At 43.8% G+C, this 19,616-nt stretch overlaps 1 protein-coding gene across 1 annotated transcript in view; it reads right to left on the reverse strand.

Annotated features, from left to right (window-relative positions):
• The window catches only part of LOC117040745 (sodium channel protein type 8 subunit alpha-like), a 107,650-nt gene that overhangs the window by 57,990 nt on the left and 30,044 nt on the right, over positions 1-19,616 (reverse strand). Inside the window, 4 exon segments of the mRNA XM_033138716.1 lie at positions 3,257-3,348; positions 7,280-7,408; positions 8,129-8,218; positions 12,020-12,138. Coding sequence (XP_032994607.1) covers positions 3,257-3,348; positions 7,280-7,408; positions 8,129-8,218; positions 12,020-12,138 — 430 coding nt within the window.

The following is a 19,616-nucleotide window of genomic DNA, read 5'->3' on the forward strand; positions in this document are numbered from 1 at the left end:
TACAACAAGGAGACATAAGCAGCTGGATGAAAAGCAACAATTAAACTAAACTAAACCAGTTTGAAACCTATCTTTGTCTGGCATCCAATACATCAATGTTGGTGCCAGCAAACCTCCTTGGGGGAAAGTATTCCATAAGCAAGGCAACCCAATTGAAATGGTTGCCTCTCCAGTTGCTACCATTGGCGGTATGGGTAGAATATCATTAGGCATACATAGAGAAATGGGGAAAGAATTTGTGAAGATGTTGCGGAGAAGTCTTTTGCCACTAGAAGCACACCAAAAGTTTGACAGTCCCAGAGTGTAATGTGTGGCCAGAAGAATAATCCCAAAGGATATACCCTGGTTCTGAAAAAACATACCCATGGCACCTTTTGGCTTGTGTGTGGCGCATCTTTAGAAAGCATTGTCTATCAATTCCTAGGTTTCAGGGAACATGTTGCATGTTATCCGATGGATTTTAGGACACACAAACTCTAACACTGGCCATTTTGAAAGAACAAATCTATACTGTGCCCCTTGAGGAGGAGGTCAATCAATGTGGACTGGCTTTGAATGCAATCTACAACCTAGAGGACAATTGCCTTGGTTATAGCAGCAGTATATGACTCAATATAAATACCGTCAATGGAACAAGAGGGAGAACCTAACCTTTCTAAAAAGCTTTTTTTTCAGTGAAGTGATCATAGAACTATTCACTGTGACTGAAACACTCACTTCTGGAATGGGAAAGGTTGATCTTACAAGTATTCAGCAGGCATTAGACAACGTGAAGCAAGCTGGATTATGTGAGTCCAGGCCCAAGCAAAGGCTGGAAATGTTACATCATGCACAGGATTCATATTCCAAGGCTAAGCAAAGCACATATGCTTCTATCCCAAATGTTTTCCAACATTTCCTCAAGCGACATCGTGATTACATAACCAGAAAAGCCCACTTTTGCCGGCTGTTTGCATGCTCTAGGACCATCGGTTAACCCATTTCAGCAAGACATTAACTTACCAGTGCATTAACACATTTTCTGCATACACCTACCCACCCAAAACTATGTAACCATGAGGCAGAGGGACTGAGCTCACTATTTTTAAACAAAGGAGCTGCTTCATATGTTACATTGGGCTGCCTTTCCATTTCCCATTAATCCATGAAAATGCGTTTTGGACCACAGAAGTCGATGCTGCAAAGATTGGGTTAGGCAGGGTTTTAGCCTGTTCAGTGGGTATCTGCAGAGTTCCCATGAATAGATGAGTTGCACGAGCCTACTTTTTTTTTTGGGGGGGGGGGGGCGCCCACAATGTAACATGTGACACAGTTCAAAATCACATAAAATATCTGGGGCAAAGCAGCCATCTGAAAGGACAATCCTATCCCAAGCAGACATTCTAGTCATTGTGGCAATCATCTTCATGAAAGGTTGCTTCACACAGTAGTGATAAATGCAATGCAGGAAGACGTATGTTTACTGTGTGGAAGTGTGATATGACTGCTTTCATTATATCATAAGAACACAATCTGGAGTGCCAAATCAGGTACTTGGCACAATAAACACTCATGCCTGAATTCAACAAATTATGGCACATGTGGGTTACTCCCTAGATGTAGGCACAACTGTACAGGGGAGAAAAGACATGGGATGTTTTTCAGAGCAGCCGTGATGATGCCATCACTTGCAATGTGAATAAAGTGATAATGAGCCTTTCATGTTTGTTTGTTAGCATAGGTAGGCAAACTAAGGCCTGGGGGCCGGATCCGGCCCAATTGCCTTCTAAATCTGGCCTGCGGATGGTCCGAGAATCAGCATGTTTTTACATGAGTAGAATGTGTCCTTTTATTTGAAATGCATCTCTGGGTTATTTATGGGGCCTGTCTGGTGTTTTTACATGAGTAGAATGTGTGATTTTATTAAAATGCATCTCTGGGTTATTTGTGGGCATAGGAATTCATTCTTTTTTTTTTTTTCAAAATATAGTCCGGCCCCTCACAAGGTCTGAGGATAGTGGAACGGCACCCTGCTGAAAAAGTTTGCTGACCTCTGGATTAGCGGAAATCAAAGAATGCCTAAGATGCTGGATATTTCATTTTTAATGGGTTCCAACTTCACACTAACAGTTTAAATCAGGGGTCAGCAACCTTTTTCAGCTGTGGGCCGGTCCACCGTCCCTCAGACCTTGTGGGGGGGGGGCGGACTATATTTTGAAAAAAACAAATGAACAAATTCCTATGCCCCACAAATAAATCAGAGATGCATTTTAAATAAAAGCACACATTCTACTCATGCAAAAACACCAGGCAGGCCCCACAAATAACCTGGAGATGCATTTTAAATAAAAGAACACATTCTACTCATGTAAAAACACACGGATTCCCGGGCCGTCTGCGGGCCGGATCTAGAAGGCGATTGGGCTGCATCCGGCCCCTGGTTTAAATGGTAACACACTTCTTTGCAAGATTGTTTGCACTTGTAATTTAAAAAGTTGCCCTTCAACTGACTGAAGCTCTTTTGTTTTGAAAACAAAAACACAAAATAGCATGTGTTTTAAGAGGTTGAAGCTATACGGTCAGAGCTAAAGCACCACAGAGTTCAGTGGAGCTCACTTTCAGGAAACTAAGCATAATCACGCTGATCCTAATAAACTGGGCTATGCTGTCTACTGCTGCTATGTGTGTGCGCATGTGTAAAATGGATCAACACAGCTGCATTTTTTGGGGGGATTCTTCTTGGAACTGTCTTATGGGAGCTGTCATGATAAGCTCCCACACTTCAAAATTTACATATCTAAAAACACAAGCAGTTTTGCAATGTCACCTAGTGCCATAACTGGCAACAACTGATACTTTCGTTATATACAGACAAACTTCCCTTCTATAATATATTTATGTATTTAAATAAGTATAATCATGCAAGTTGCACAGCGTGGGTGATGTTGGGAAATATTGTTGCAGAGTCCTCAACTAGTCTGGGTTTGAGATTTCAGTGGCTATGTCCAAGTTCCCAAAAGTCGAAACTACAATGTGTAGGAGTTCTGAAAGGGAAATTCAAGTTCTTCTTTTTGCTCCAGTTATATTACTTAGGGGAATTGACTGAGGTGCATTACTGCTGTATTTTTGGTCTGTCTGTTTACACTGTTGTAAACACCACACTTCATGCAGAATGCAAGGCCTATCAAAAACGTGCCAGAGCCATTTTTGAAAAGGCAAGGGACCAGGAAGGCAAGGGAGGGGAAATGCAAGACGCGGATTTAGAAGCATTTCTCACCTGGAATGACAGAGATAGTTTTCAAAGCTCGGAGAACTCTGAAAGTTCTCAAGGCTGACACATTCCCAAGGTCCACAAACTCTGTGACATATCTGCAACGAGGGAGGTCACACACAAAGAGACACAATGACAATAACACACACGAAAAACGGGAATGGGGGAAATAAAACAACAACTACAGACAGCAATACATCACTCACAGGGAGCTGCAACCCAACACCTAACACCAACAGCCTTACCTGGAATTACAGAAATAGTTTTCAAAGCTCTCAGTACCCTGAAGGTGCGCAGAGCTGAAACATTGCCTAGGTTTACAAACTCTGTTATATACCTGCAGAATTAAACCAGAGTTAATGGCACCGATTGGGGTTACCTAGCTTTCAAAAATAAAAATAAATAAAAGTGTAAAGTTCAGTTGGGGGCGGGGAACAGCATTCACAATGTAAACTGCTTTGGAAGTGGCATGAAAAAACAAAAAACAAATCTAAGGTTGCAAATGAAATAGTTTTAGATGTCTCCATTATCACAGGGCTTCTTCTTCAGCTATGCTTCCCATTTGTGATTTTTCTTGTGGCAAAACAAGGGTAAGGAGGACGAGGTATCCTGAGAGTGGCACATTTTAGAGTTCCATTAAAGGGGAGGAAACTGTCAACTGGGGGGAGATGGCACTTGGACTTTCTGCTTCAATGGTACCAACATGTCCTAGGCCAAACACTGGCCTGCAAGCGCTCCAATTGGGGAACAGCCTTGACCAAAGGTGTCATGGACTTTGAAGATGATCAAACTCAGGACGAAAGGGAGAAACATGCTAAGAGGAAGGCACGTTTGGCAAACCTTCACCATGATCAACTCCCATCCGGAAACCTAAGTCCCCACTGTGAAAGACGTGTGGATCCAGAATTGGCCTCTACAGTCACTTATGGACTCACTGTTAAGACCGTGTTCATGGAAGACAATCTTACTCGGCTACGAGTGATCGCCAAAGAAGAAGGCCATCTCTGTCTGCTGGAAAAGTGCTGCTAAGCTCTGTGATTTACCTTGAACACAGGTGAGCAACCTGCGGTCTGTGGGCTCCATGCAGCCCCCTCTGCCCCATGCAGCCCCCTCCATTTCCTTCTACAGAACTTTGGCTCTATCAGCCACCACTTACATGTGCCCCCCACTTCCCCTACAAAACAATGTGACCCTCAATCCCAAACAGGTTGCCTAACCCAAACCTCCACTTTCTTGTTTCCCCCTTCACTGCCCCATTAGAGTCAGCGCCACAGAAAAGGATACATAAGAAGTTAGTTCACAGTGTTTTAATATTGAAATTGTTAAAAAGGACCTGGCCATAATTTCAAGGTTGACATTTGCCATCTTGGTTAATTTATCCCGAGGCTGTGCAAGGACTGAAAATGACTGGCAGTTTTCAGGGCTCCGACAGATTTAGTATAAAAATGATATTTGTACACCAAAAGATCATTTGCAGAACAACCCAGTTTGTTGCTCCATTTGCCTGTACAAGTGCACATAATCAATCGACTTGTGAACGGCTACCTTTCCTTTCTGCTTACAATGATTCATACTATAGGCAAACACATTGTCCGAAACACTCGCCACGGCAGAGGCTGGAATGTTGCTCAACCCACACCTGGAAGGCTTGTAACAATGACCAGAATGGTGGCTTGAGTTTATGGCTACCTGGGGGAAGTTGTACCAGACCATAAGCAGAGTGCCTGTGGGAGCTGTCCTTTGGTAATAGCATGGAGCACTTGGGGGGGGGGAATTGCCCAAGGAAGAATTAAATGGCTGACTTAAATGATGCCCCATGCCCAAGAATTCAGCCAGAGTTTTGGAAGGGTAGACTATCACTACTGAAATTAGGCACTCTGGACACATTGCAACAATTGTCTCTCGAGTTCCTTTTCAATTTTTTGAGCCAACATCATGGCTGTAAATGTGATAACTGCACCATGCCCAGGGTTTTTTTGTGTGTGTGGAGGGGGGGGAGGATGCTTCTACTGATTTAAGTAAAACATTTGGGGGGGGGGACCACTAGATACACCAGCCAAATGTGATCTATACTTGAAAAGCCATATCTGAATTCTCTCTCTAGCTGGACTGTTCATAGCTTATCAGATCTGAAAAGGCAAACTGTCCCAGTTGAAAGATGTAAATATAGGCTGAACAAGAGGGATCAAACAAACTGCCTTGTGTAGACAAGCCTGCTCATTCATTCCTCCTTGCTGATCAGTTGGAAAACAGTGCCCTGAGGAAGAGCCAGGATTCAAGTTCCTAAGGATATTACTAGCTTTCAATTCTGCGCCGAAACCTTCAGCTCAAGACTAATTTAGAGCAATTACAAAAATGATTATCAATGGAGATCAGTCCAAAAACGTTTAGCCGTTTTGCAGGAAAGGTTTTCGGTCCTGAAGAATTTCATATCCAATGTATGAGTTTGCCAGTATATACTTGCGCATAAGCCGACTTTTTCAGCCCATTTTTTGGGCTGAAAAAGTCGCCCTCGGCTTATGCGCAAGTGAGGCGGGCGGTGGAGAAGGAAAAGCAGAGAGAAAGAGCTTCTCTCTGCTTTCCTCTCCCTCCCCCCACCCCACCGGGAAATGTGCAGGACGGGGGGGGGGGGGCATCTTCTCCGATCCCCTCCTGTGCGTTTGCAGCTGTCTGCGAGGTGGTTGGGAAGGAAAAGCGGAGAGAAAGAGTTTCTCTCCGCTTCCCCCCCCCACCCCACCAGGAAATGCGCAGGATCCGTCCTGTGCGTTTGCAGCTGTCTGCGAGGTGGTTGGGTAGGAAAAGCGGAGAGAAAGAGTTTCTCTCCGCTTCCCTCCCCCCACCCCACCAGAAAATGCGCAGGATGGAGATCTGAGACGTGGAGTCTTCTCTGATCCCGATCCCATCCCGTGCGTTTGCAGCTGTCTGCGAGGTCCTAGCGCCTCCAGACACAAGCTGGAAGGGTAAAGACGCCTCTGCCTCCACTCACCAGCAGAAAGGCACAGAATGGAGGATCGGAGAAGCACTGCACAATGCTTCCCCCTCTGTCAGTTGGGGGGGGGGAGAGAAGTGGAGAGAAGCTCTTTCCTGCAAAAGGCACAGGACAGGCTCAGAGAAGCTGGGGGCACTGGCTTGCCAAGGGTTAAAAAGGATTGAGTGGGATTCCTAGAGAGGTCAGGAAATACCAAGCCCACCTACAAAGGAGGAGGGGGCCTTTGTCTCTCTCTCTGCATGGTGCTGCATCCCTGGCGCCTCCTGAATCCAGTGAGTCTCTGCTCATCTTGCAAAGGGTCCATTGGGGGAGAAGAGGGGGTCCCTGGATGAAGGGGAGGGTGCAGGGAGGACCCCCAAGTCAAGGAACAGAGGCTCTTGCCCCCCTCCTCTCTGCAAAGCCCAGGAGGAGGCAAGGTCACAGGAGCTCTGCAACTCTTATCTTCCTTTGGATCCATTCACAGCTTGGCTGTTTGGGAAGGGAGGGTTCTTTGGGGAGGGAAGAAAAGGGCCTGAAAATAAACCCCCTCACACTCAGGAATCAGTCCCATTTATTGATAGAGGTTGTAGGGGGATGGAAATATTGGACATAAAATACACCAAAGAAATAAAAAGGAAAGCCTAACTGTTGGAAGAGGGGAGGGGGCAAATAAAAGAAAGCGCTTATTCCTGTGGTGCAGAGTCAAGCCTATGGAACTTCTTGCCCCTGTTTTTCTTTGAAATAAATATTCAAAACATTTAATCTACTGATGTCTCAATTAATGTAATTTTATTTATTTTATTTTTGAAATTTACCAGTAGTTGCTGCATTTCCCACCCTCGGCTTATGCGCAAGTCAATAAGTTTTCCCAGTTTTTTGTGGTCAATTAGGTGCCTCGGCTTATATTTGCGTCGGCTTATACTCGCGTATATTCGGTAGTCAGGAATTATCAAAGGGCACAGCTGCTTTGTCACCTTCCTGGACTTCTTTTACAGCTTGTTTCTCCTTCCACTAACATATACAGTTTCTAGACAAGAAAAGGAGCACAATACGTAACTTACGCCATCATGATGACACTGAAGTCTAGCCAGTTCCATGGGTCACGGAGAAAAGTGAAGCCGTCTATGCAGAAGCCTCTTGCAATAATTTTCACAAGTGATTCAAATGTATATATACCAGTGAATGTGTACCTATCAGAATAAGGAAAAGCAGTGGAGGAAAACAGGATACAGTTCAGAATGCGCAGCAATGTCTTCATTAAGAGAGATGGCCAATGTTGCACATTAAAATATTGGATTGGGATTTATTTAAGAGTTGGTGGGATTTCTGCTCACAGTGGCTCAGTGCACAATTCACTGTGATGCATAGTTAATAGCTGGCCTCACATCATGGCTTGCATGGAGTGAAACAAAACACCTGGTTTGGATATAATGCTTGGCCAGGACTTGTAGTTTGTTGCACCCACACGTGCTAGGAGCAGAACAGAGCAGGAGCTATCTACATGCAACACGTCCACAGTAAACCGTTAAAACCGTTAAACTGTTAAAACTATAGTTACCGTGATATGGAAATGCAGTCACAGATATTCTGGCCAACCACAGACTACAGATAGGTTTTCGAATGGACTATTAGATTATGACTATTAGATTATGATTTCTAAACATTCTACTACATAATGTTTTCACAGGTTTGACAGACATTTCAAAGTCTGATTGATCCAAGTTCAATTTTTAAGGAAAAAACTGAGGTGCCAACTTGCAGCAAATTATAACATACTGTGATTTTGCTGCATAGCATACTTCCCCCCCCATAAAAAGGGAAAAAAAGAGAGAGGGGGTGACCATCACTTTAAAGAATTAAGCAAGATTTATACCACCACCCACAAAACAAACAAATGAATTGCTACTTACTCCACCTGTTTCGACCACTCTGGTGGGTTACTAAAAGTCATGAACACACAGTTCGTCAAAATAGTGCACATAATGATCATGCTAAATACTGTAGAATAAAGTCAAGGAAGCATGAAACGTAAGAAATCACATATTCATTTCATCCCATTAAACTCCCGCTGAACCTTACTGAATTAAATCGGAAAACAATATCATCAGCAATTACCACTGCAACAGTTTTTCAGCAGGTGCTTGCGGCTGCAGTGGACTGTCCTGCTGTTCATCTAAATATGAGTGGTATATATACCTGGTTTCACATCCTGATTTGGAGGAAGTTCTTAAACCACAGTTTCTCAATTAGGACATAATGGGAAACTGTGGTTTAAGAAAACAAGAGATTTGCTGAAGCTGTGCATGTGAGGTGAAGAGGGAAGCAGAGAGGGGAGGAAGGAGAAAGTTGGCATATAGCTTGTTCTTCTTGGATGTTGCCCCTGAACTAGGTTCTAACTCTAGTCAAGAGCCACACTGTTCCAAATACTGGGTGCAGATTATGGACTCTCAAGTGTTAATAATAATAATTATAATAATACCTTTATTGTCAATGTACAACCTGTGTTCAATGAAATTAACCAAGCCTCACCCCCCCCCAACGCTCAATGTCATTGCACTCTGTGTGCTTGTCACACAACACACCAACCCCAAAAGTCAGTTGCACTATATTATTTTCCGTTCAAAAGCCTAACTGCCCACTTAGAGAGCCAGTGTGGTGTAGTGGTTAAGAGCGGTTAGACTCGTAATCTGGGGAACTGGGTTCGTGTCTCCACTCCTCCACATGCAGCTGCTGGGTGACCTTGGGCTAGTCACACTTCTTTGAAGTCTCTCAGCCCCACTCACCTCACAGAGTGTTTGTTGTGGGGGAGGAAGGGAAAGGAGAATGTTAGGCGCTTTGAGACTCCTTCGGGTAGTGAAAAGCGGGATATCAAATCCAAACTCCTCCTCCTCTTCTTCTTCTTCTTCTTCTTCTTCTTCTTCTTCTTCTTCTTCTTCTTCTTCTTCTATAGAAACTGTTTTTTAGCCTGTTGGTACGACTGATTATACTTCTTTATCTCCTGCCCGAGGGTAGAAGATTAAAGAGGTGCTGGCAGGGGTGTGAATCATCCCTGAGAATTTTTCTCGCTCTCCTAAGGCATCGATCCCTTGCGATGTCATCTAGCGGGCTCAGGGGACAGCCCATGATATCATGTGCTGTGTTCACCACCCTCTGTAAAGACTTTCTGTCTGTGGCTGTCAAGCCAACATATCACACTGTGATACAATATGAGAATACACTTTCTGTTGTGGACCGGTAGAAGGAGGTCAAAGCAGAGACACCACCTTGCTGACAAAGGTCTGTATAGTTAAAGCTATGGTTTTCCCAGTAGTGATGTATGGAAGTGAGAGCTGGACCATAAAGAAGGCTGATCGCCGAAGAATTGATGCTTTTGAATTATGGTGCTGGAGGAGACTCTAGAGAGTCCCATGGACTGCAAGAAGATCAAACCTATCCGTTCTTAAGGAAATCAGCCCTGAGTGCTTACTGGAAGGACAGATCCTGAAGCTGAGGCGCCAATACTTTGGCCACCTCATGAGAAGAGAAGACTCCCTGGAAAAGACCCTGGTGTTGGGAAAGATTGAAGGCACAAGGAGAAGGGGACGACAGAGGACGAGATGGTTGGACAGTGTTCTTGAAGCTACTAACATGAGTCTGACCAAACTGCGGGAGGCAGTGGAAGACAGGAGTGCCTGGCGTGCTCTGGTCCATGGGGTCACGAAGAGTCAGACACGACTAAACAACTAAACAACAACAAAGAAGGAGGTCCTCAATTGTTATTTAACATTGTTCTTTCGCAAGACCCTGAGGAAATGGAGTCTGTGTTGGGCCTTCGTAACCACCTGAGTTATATTGTTTTTCCAAGTGAGGTCTTCACTAAGGTAAACTCCCAGGAATTTAAAGGAAAAGACTCTCTCTCCACACACACACCCCTGATATACAATGGGGCTAGTTCCCCTCTCCTCCTCCGAAAGTCCAACACCATCATGTAAAGAAAAGATACTACACTTGATCTTAGCCAAAGGCCGAAGAAGCGATCATGTAAAGAAAAAGAAGGAACCTTTTTCCATATGTGGTGGACATGCCCCAAACTAAAGGCTTTCTGGGGGAAAAATTATAATGAAATGAAAAAAAGTGTTTAAATCCACTTTTCTGAAAAACCGGAGGCCTTTCTTTTGGGGATTGTGAGTGATGAGATTCCCAATGACGACAAGAATTTCTTTTTGTATGCCGAAACAACAGCAGCTAGAATTTTAGTTGCAAAGGACTGGAAGACTCAAGAAATACCAATGATACAGGATTGGCAGATGAAGATGATTGACTTTATGGAACTTGCCGAGCTGACATCAAGACTGCAGGACCGGAAGGAAGAAGCGGTGCAGGAAGAGTGGAACAAGTTTAAATTTTACTTAAAGAAATATTGTAATATATGAATTTTGAAATTCTACGGAAGTATTAGGGGTTCCTGGGAAAATTGGGGAGTAAAGAAAATAATGAGATATAGAGGATAATGATATATGAAATAAGTTAAGGATAGTAAGGATATAGGATAAAGTTATTAGAGGTAAAATTCAGAGGTTTAAGTAGCTGAAATAGAGAGTAAAAGGAAGATGAAATTGTGTAAAAGAAAGATTTATATGGGAAACCAGGAGGGAGTGGTTGGAGGAAGTCCAACAAAGATGTGAGAGAGAAATTGAGATAAATCTCAGATTAGTGTAGTGTTCCATTTTTTGTATTGTATTATTGTTGTGATGTGTTGTTTTCTTGTTGTTATGTATGTCTAGTTTTAAAAAAATAAATAAATATATTTTAAAAAGAAAGCCCAACACCATCTCCTTTGTCTTGCTAATATTTAGGTGCAAGTTATTCTCTAGGCACCATGTAGATACTTTTTGAACCTCATAAACTCTCACAGTGGATACAGGAAATGGATATTAATTAAAAGTGATTGCAGTAAAGGAGATCTGAAAGAATCTAATTCAAGTCTCTGGGTGCTTATTGTAAAAGATATGTATACGTTTAAAATGCTTGCATACACAAGGAACAATAAATCATTTTGAGTCTCTATTGAATGTGAATGCATGATTGAACGTAGGTGTGAGGGATTTCGAACTTGATTCTGGCCCATTTTGGTTTCACATTCTCATTCCAAGCTGATTTAAATTTCATGTGAGAATACAGCCTGAATCTACTATTAAAGCATTAAAATGAAAACATCCCCTTTCACCTTTGAACATTAGACACACATCACTACTTAGCACCTAATGTCAAGGCTGTAAAACTGTAATGCAAGCAGGGAAAAGCTGATGTGTAAATAAGAGCCCTCTAGGTTTGCATTTCCTAATATTTTATAGTCAACCTTTCAGTCCAATATCCCAAGGAAGTGAAGGCAGGGGCATTAAAAAGTGCATTGGTTTGTTGAAATAGGGGTGGGGAATCAGCTAAATGTGCTATTTTCAGTGCAGGAGTACAGGGCAGGATTGCTCTGGGTGCCAGAAACCGCCTCTGTGGGCACATAACTTCTGGCACACAAAGAACAACCCTTAGCAATCCAAACTTTTTGTGTCACAAATGCATACACATACACCCACCCCATTAATTCTGTGACAATGTAATTCCAAATAAAGTGTCCTTCTTTAGTGATCTTCCAGGTATCAAGACATTTTTTGGGTGTCCCCTGACTGTTTGGGTAAAAAACAACAACACATTGATGCATCATGGGCCATAAACCCAATCCATATATTTTAGTCAGCACAGCAACCCTACACACCAGGAAACGCGACTACAGAATGGGCAAACGATATTACCATTAAAAAGGATATGAATGTATCAAAATTTTAATAGCTATTCTCCTAAGCAGATTAAAAGGACTTAAAATGTACAAGGCAGGCGTGGCACTAAATCGGAAGAGTGTTTTGCCTCTGTTTAGTACTACAAAGGTCTGCAGAGAAAGAGAGAGAGAGAAAGAAAAAGTTATGCACATATATGTCTCAGCAGAACACACACACACACACACACACACACACACACACACAATCTAACCATAACTTGAAACCAGTATTTTGGGTTAGCTTTAAGACTGTGTTCATTTGTCTGATGTTCATATTGTTCTGTTTCATTGTTTGTCGTAAGCAGCTTTGTGGGCCCTTTTAGAGCTGAAATGTGGCAGATAAATAAATACAGAAAGTTAGTAGTACTTTAAGAACAAATACATAAATGAAGTTTGCAATCATGTACACACTTACCTGGAAGTCAGGCCCATTGATTTCAGTGGGACTTATTTCTGAGTAGATGTGCAGAGAATTGTACTGGTTTTGGTTTTATATCCACGTCTTAATTTTATATTTTATGGTTTGTAGACAAAATTGTACACATCCCAAATAACCTATTTAAAACATTTTGTACATTACCTGGTCATTTATTGTTTCTAGCATTAAAACACCACACACAGTGACACAAACACACACATCTAACATAAAAGCCAAATATTTATCAAATCAACAAAGAGAAAACTTCTTAATAAAGGGTTGCGTTTTCATGCTGTTTTGATTTTTTACAAAGTCAAAAAAAAAAAAAAGAGAATGAAAACCCAAGCCTTTGTTAAGAAGTTGTCCAAAGCGGTTCTACTTGACTTTCATGAAAAATGTGTGACACAACAACCACATGTTCAACAGATAAAGCCCCATTTAAAAATATGCATATGATGCTACCTCTGTAAGATGGACACATGTTAGAGGAAATGAGCACCATCTGGCAAAGGCCTTTTTGCTTAAGTGTCAATGAAATGTAGCATACAAACCTAAGAAGCTGTCTTATACCACATCAGACCATCAGTCCAGAGCTGTTTACACTGACAAGAAAGTGATTCTCCATGAGTTTAGACAGGAGCCTTTCCCCCCAGCCCTATCTGGAAATGATGTAATTTGCATCTGGGACCTCCTGCATGTAAACCACATGTTCTGCCAGTGACTCCAGGCTCCTCCCCTGTCCATTACTTTTTTATATATAGACCACTACCTTTCTTTCCCAAAGGAAACTCAAAAGTACGTAACAGCATCAAAACGGAAATAAAATCAAGGCAACTCATTTCAGCAATTTCAAAACAGGTAAGTGTAAAACAAGTATAGTTCGTATTAACATTTACTATAATAACGTCAAATGCCTGCTTAGATAGAAACTTCGGAAGGAAAACAGATCAGGCACCAATCCTTTGCCCGTTTCCTGAACTCCTGCAGCAAAATAAGGAAGGTAGGAATGTGGTGGAAGAAACCAGACTTTGAAACATCTTGGGATTTCCATGTGGGTTGTTGACTGGTGCCACAGTGCTTCCAACCCCCACCCCCACCCCATTTGTTGGTTCATTTTTTAAAATTTGACTAGTTGTCGGATATCTGTACTTTTTTAAAACGATCACCCGAAAGTCCTGAACATTTTTTTTAAAAATAACTTCCACAATAAAATCAAACAGCTAAACCTAACAAAAGACATGGCATGTAGCAAGCACCCCTGCCTGCTATTAAAAACATCTATTGAAAAAGCAAAAGTCTCAAATGGGCTCCTAAGAGCTAACAGATAGTGGGCCTAAAAGGTTTCCCTATGGAGAGAATTCCAGAAAAAGTCACCAACCCTCAAAGGGCCCTGGTCCTCCTAGTCACCATCCCAGTGAGGAAACTACTGTACTCAGAAGAGAGGCTCCTTAGATTGTCCAGCTCCAAGGGCCTTCTGGCAGTTCCCTCACTGCAAGAAGTGAGGTTACAGGGAACAAGGCAGAGGGCCTTCTCGGTAGTGGCGCCCACCCTGTGGAACGCCCTCCCATCAGATGTCAAGGAAATAAACAACTATCTGACTTTAAATGACACCTGAAATTTAAAGGGAAGTTTTTATGTTTTTAATATTCTGTTGGGAGCCGCCCAGAGTGGCTGGGGGAACCCAGCCAGATGGGCAGGGTATAAATAATAAATTATTATAATTATTATAGCCACTTCTGAAACGAACCAGGCATGGGCAGCATGGAATCCTGCGTAACCACAAAACCAACAAACTAAACACAGAGGATTGCAGCTTGACTTCTGAATAAATATGCATAGGATTGCACTGTGAATCTCTTCTACAACATTTAAGAGACCTTTAAAGTATGGAGACGAAACAAGTTTAAAGCACACAGTTCAGTCCAGTTTCAAAATCGAGCTCACCCATCTCTTAGCTTTCCGTGGCTATAGAAAGCTATCTATAAGGAGGTAATATTCAAATATGCAATTCACTACTTGGGATGTGAAGTGGTCCGATCCAAGGAAGGCTGTACTCCATACAGTTCCTGCTTATTCAGAATAGCGACAGGGAACACCACAATAACGTCCGCCATTTTGTTCAAATGATCAGGCCTCTTGCTTGCTTATTTCTGAAACAAAGCAATTATACTGGCTTCCGTTCCATTCACTCTTGGCGCAGGGTGCAAGGTGTTTCTAAGTCCTCTCCTAGTTGGCTATGCCTTGATGGTTATGCTCAAGCTCCACAAGTGGTAAGAGGGCTGTTGTGCTCAGCTCCTGTTTGTGGGCTTCCCATAAGCACCTGGTTGGCTACTGTGAGAACAGGAAGGAAGCTGACTTGATGAACTATTGGCCTGATCCTGCAGATTTTTTTGTGTTGTGTTGTGTTGTGTTGTGTTGAGATGTTATGTTATTACAGTCTTTCCCAAGTACAGCACAGCTTCCCTTTGACTAGGACAATAAAATTATCCTGTGCCCTAGGGGCATTCTGTAGACACTGGGTGTCAAGATTCACTGTGCTGAGGGATGGTCTCTAGCAAATTCAAAACATGAGAAGAATACAGTGGTGCCAATCATTTACCTGTTGGTATGGCAGGGTGAGTGAACAGCACTAGTACACAGACATTCTCAACAAGACCAAGGGAAAGAATGGCAATCTGAAAATCAAATATCACCCCCCCCCGAGAAAAATGAAACTTGGACTGGGGACACCTGGGTAAATGTTCTCAATGAGCTGGTCTATGTTTAAGACTCACATCTCTATGGCAAGTGTCTCTGTTCCACGTTATATTGAATTAGTACCGTACAGATCACTGTCTAGAGCTGGGGCTGTCATGTAGAGTGTTTCTCTGCCAGTGGTGCATATCGGGGGCATTTGCTTGGCAGGGGCAGCGACTGATGCAGTGAGTTCTAATTAAGTATTTGGCCAGGGGCTGAGGAGCTCCCAATGGGGATTCCAATAACATATAGAGCAGGAGCCCAAGCAAAACCCCTGGGTTTACCAAGATGCCAATTCATCCTACTTACCCAACCTGTAAAATGGAAGTCACAACAAAAGGGAAAGGGAAAGGGGAAAGCCTGGGGGCGGTGGGAGGAACAGGATTCCTTGGAAGGTAGTGACTCCCCCCTTTTAAACAAAAGCTGGGGGACCACCTAACAAGGATGATGTAGTTGTGGGTTTTTGTTTTTCTTGCATCAGCAGGGAAACATTCCAACATGGAGATCTGCATTATAACTAAGTCATGACAATTGGTCCATCTAGATGAAACTGCTGCACTGCTGGCTAAGATAGCTGGCTGGTTTTAGCAAGAGAGCTTTCCTAGGCCTATTGGGGGGGTGTTATTGGGTTGTTGTTTTTTATTCTGATTGTATGTTTCGTGGTTTTATATTTTGACTTTGTTCTGTGAACCGACCTGAGACCTCCTGGTACAGAGTGGTATATAAATTCAATAAATAATAATAATAATCTAGAAATGCTAAACTTTGGCTTGGTTTTGGCCTTCAGTTGATGACTCTGTGTCTTATAGTTGTGATGAGGTTCATTGGAATAAAGAAACACCACCATCTTCCCTAAGTATTGGGGGATAAGGCAGAGACAGGTGCCACCCTCCAATTCTGGTGCCAGTCAGGCCACGCCTCTGCACTTAGCTCTCTGGCTGGCATTAAAAAGAAAGAGCCAGGACTGCTTTTCATACGCTAGAAGCTGGCATTAAATAAAACATGGCAATGTTCCAGTTGTTCAAGCAGAACTGCTGCTTTTGATGATTCAGAGAGGCGTGTGTGTGTGTGTGTGTTTGAATGGATTTGTGGGATGATCTTGAACCACTGGTTATTTGGAGAAGTAATGCACATCCTTTCTGGTGAAACACAATGGAATCAGGAAATGTGCCATTCCAGGGTTTGTGGGAAGATGCACAAGGCCTCACTATACAGAACAGGAAGCTGGGGGAGGAACTGTTCATCAAAAACATTTCCAGTGATGCCTGTAACTCACTATTTCTAAAAAGAAAAGGAAAAAGACCAAACCTTCTATGCAGTCATGTTGTTCTCTGCACAGCACACAAGATGCGCTGCCAGAGGCCTCCCACATATTTCTAAATGGGAAGCCTTCTCTGGGAAACATAAATACAGCCTTTCACACACTGGGGCTTGCACCACTGGATGGGTGGGTGCGGGGCACCTAAAGGTGCCCAGTGCCGTACACAAAAGAAATCCTGCATTTCCTCATATGTGTTTGGCTTTGTACACAGCACCTCTTAGCTCAGTTGACCCCCACACAACTGCCGAAACAGCCTCCAAGGCTTCTGTCAAAGCCACCGTCAGGACAGAGGGTAGGGCACTAAGCTGTGGCTGTGCTGTGTGCAGTAAAACTGTCATGTGGGCAAAAATAAATAAATGCATACCCTCCAACATTGCTCCGATGAAAATAGGCACGTCCTAAGGAAAAGTGGGACATTCTGGGATCAAATCAGAAACTGGAATGGCTTCTGTAAATCCGGGACTATCCCTGGAAAACAGGGGGGTCTGGAAATACCTCCCTGGGTGGGTAGAGAAGGCTGGCTAAAAACTATTTACCCAGCTCATACAAGCATCAGAAGAGCCCCGTTGCAACAGACCCACAACCCATCTCTATCTATCTGCACCCTGTTCTCACAGCGGCCTACCAAATCCAGACATCGGTGCTCAAAAAATCCTCACAGCAGCCATGCCTCCTGCCTCCCCTTGCCACTTGCAGGCCCAACCATTCTAAACCTGAAAGCGCAAGCGTGTGCCATCCCTGAACAGCCGTACAACTGCCGACTCAAGCAGCCTCACCTTCTGCCTGCCTGCTGTTTTCCTCCTGCTCGCTGAAAGGGACATCGCCCCCAGAGGAAATCTCCTTCCTTCCGCTCTACACTGACTGGACTCTGCAAATTCACCTCAGTCCTCAGCTAGCTACCACACAAGGTGCCTCTTCATCTTAAAAGCTCTCTTCCTTGCCAGCAGCTCAGGCATTCTGCTTACTGCCGAAGGCGGATCCAAATAAATCATATTTTCAAAGGGAGAACAGCCACAACGTTTCTGAGTCCCAGAATCCCTTGGTGCACGATGAAATCTATTTTGCACCTAGCCTAATCTAACCTAATTAAAGTCTGCACAATACCTCCTGCACTACCTCCAGTTCCGGGAGAACGGATGCTTTGCATCTACTATGGAGATTGCCTTGCCCTAAATTGCTTTAAGTGCTTTTTAACTTGTACGCTTTTAATTTGGAGTTTTCAAAATAAGGGAGGCAAAATGTGCCTAGGAAGAGAGCAACTGGGGAAAGCAGGTGGCACCCCAACTGCAGTGGTTCTGGGCAAGGGAGAGGTTCTGGGCAAGTGGGTGGGACAGGCCTGGTAAAGGACATGTGGCACAGGCAGTTGGTGACTGTGCCATGTGCCAGAACTCCCTTCAACCTGGGGAATTGTGGTTGTCCTATCAGCCAGCCCTGGGGTCTGCGGCTGTTCAATGCCAGGTTGGTCCTGCCTCACCCATGATGTGATTATGGATGAGGAGGCTGATCTGGCCTGTATTACTGAGAACTGGGTGGGCAAGCAGGGTGGAGTTGGTGCTGGCTCCTTGGTACAGCTCCAGGGCAGACTTGATGGTTGGGGATGGGGAGTTGCTGTAGACCATAGAGATTCCATCTCTGTCTCCAGGCTTTCTGGCCAGTTGTGTGGGGATCCAGAGTGTTTGTTCCTGGTGTTGGGTAAATGGGACATATTAGGGATTCTGCTGGTTTACCACCCACCTAACTGCCCAAATGTCTCCCTGCCTGAGCTGACAGAGCTGGTCTTGGAGGGAGTGTTGAGGACTCCTAGACTGCTGGTGTTGGGGCACTTCAACATCCATGCCAAAGCCATTAGCTCTGGCATGGCTAAGGACTTCACGGCTGCCATGATGACCATGGGGCTGTCCCAACATGTCATCAACCCAACACACGTGGACCTTGTTTTCTCAGCTGGGCAGGAAGAGGGTGATCTCAAAGAGGGGGTTATTGACACCAGTCCCTTGTCATGGTCAGATCACTTCCTGTTGAGATTTAGGCTCTCAGCATCCTTCTCCCTTTGTAGAGGTGGGGGACTTATGAGGATGATCTACCCTCAGAAGCTGATGGCTCCAATTGGTTTTCAAACAACCTTGGGGGATTTCCCTGCTGATATGACTGGTGCTCCTGTTGAAGTCCTGGCCAACTTGTGGAACATCTGGATGGCTTGGGTCGCTGACATGATCATATGAATGCCCTCTCCTGCTTCATGGAGCCCACTTGGCTCCCTGGCTTGCAATAATCATCAGAGACCCTTCTTCATGTTCCCCCTGCATGACAGGTCAAGAGGGACTAGATGGACTCTTGGCCTGATCTAGCAGAGTTCTTCTTATGCTCATTGACAGGGGCTTGATAAAATGCAGTAGGCTCATGCTTTTGTGCAGGCTATTGGTTATCACACAACCACCTCCATTTATGGTACCAAGTTGTACATATAGTTAAAGGAAGCACAACATAGGAGCTGGTTGTGAAACGGGCTCTTTAGCTGTCTTGACTGAGACCATAACAAAACTGTTAAGAGTGTATTTGATAAAGTAAAATGGAAGGGCTTTCAATGTGCATCATTAATTTTCCACGCAAAGCATTACGGCAAAGTTTTAAGATTCCACTTTTAGAGGGAATCGGGCTGCTAAGTCCCACAACCACTTTGAGGCTTATGCTCAATATGTGATGGTGGTGATTGTCTTTTATTAGTCTAAATGATACATTGAGGCAGTGAAAGGATGGAGGAAATGTCCCATCACTACCACAAACCCAGATCCAATAACCTTTCGGGAGCATTTGATGCAATTAACTAAGTCAGGTTCTGGATTATATGGTGGCACGCCACACCTATCTCTTTGTCAGGTCTAGATATATTTCATCTCTGTCCAAGATGAATGTTTTAAAGTCACCATGGATAGAAGAAAAGTCTCCAAATGGTGCGAACTGGCCTGGGAGACAATGGACCTAAAACACCATGGTGTTTCTCCTTCGTGACTGAGATGCACTGACTGCCACTCCTTTTCTCAGCATCTGCTGCCACTTCCCCCTCATATTTATCTGCCTCCTCCCTACTAGACGTGCTGACTTCCAGAATTGCTT

This window comes from Lacerta agilis, chromosome 2 (genome assembly GCF_009819535.1).
Source record: "Lacerta agilis isolate rLacAgi1 chromosome 2, rLacAgi1.pri, whole genome shotgun sequence".
Lineage (NCBI taxonomy): Eukaryota > Metazoa > Chordata > Lepidosauria > Squamata > Lacertidae > Lacerta > Lacerta agilis.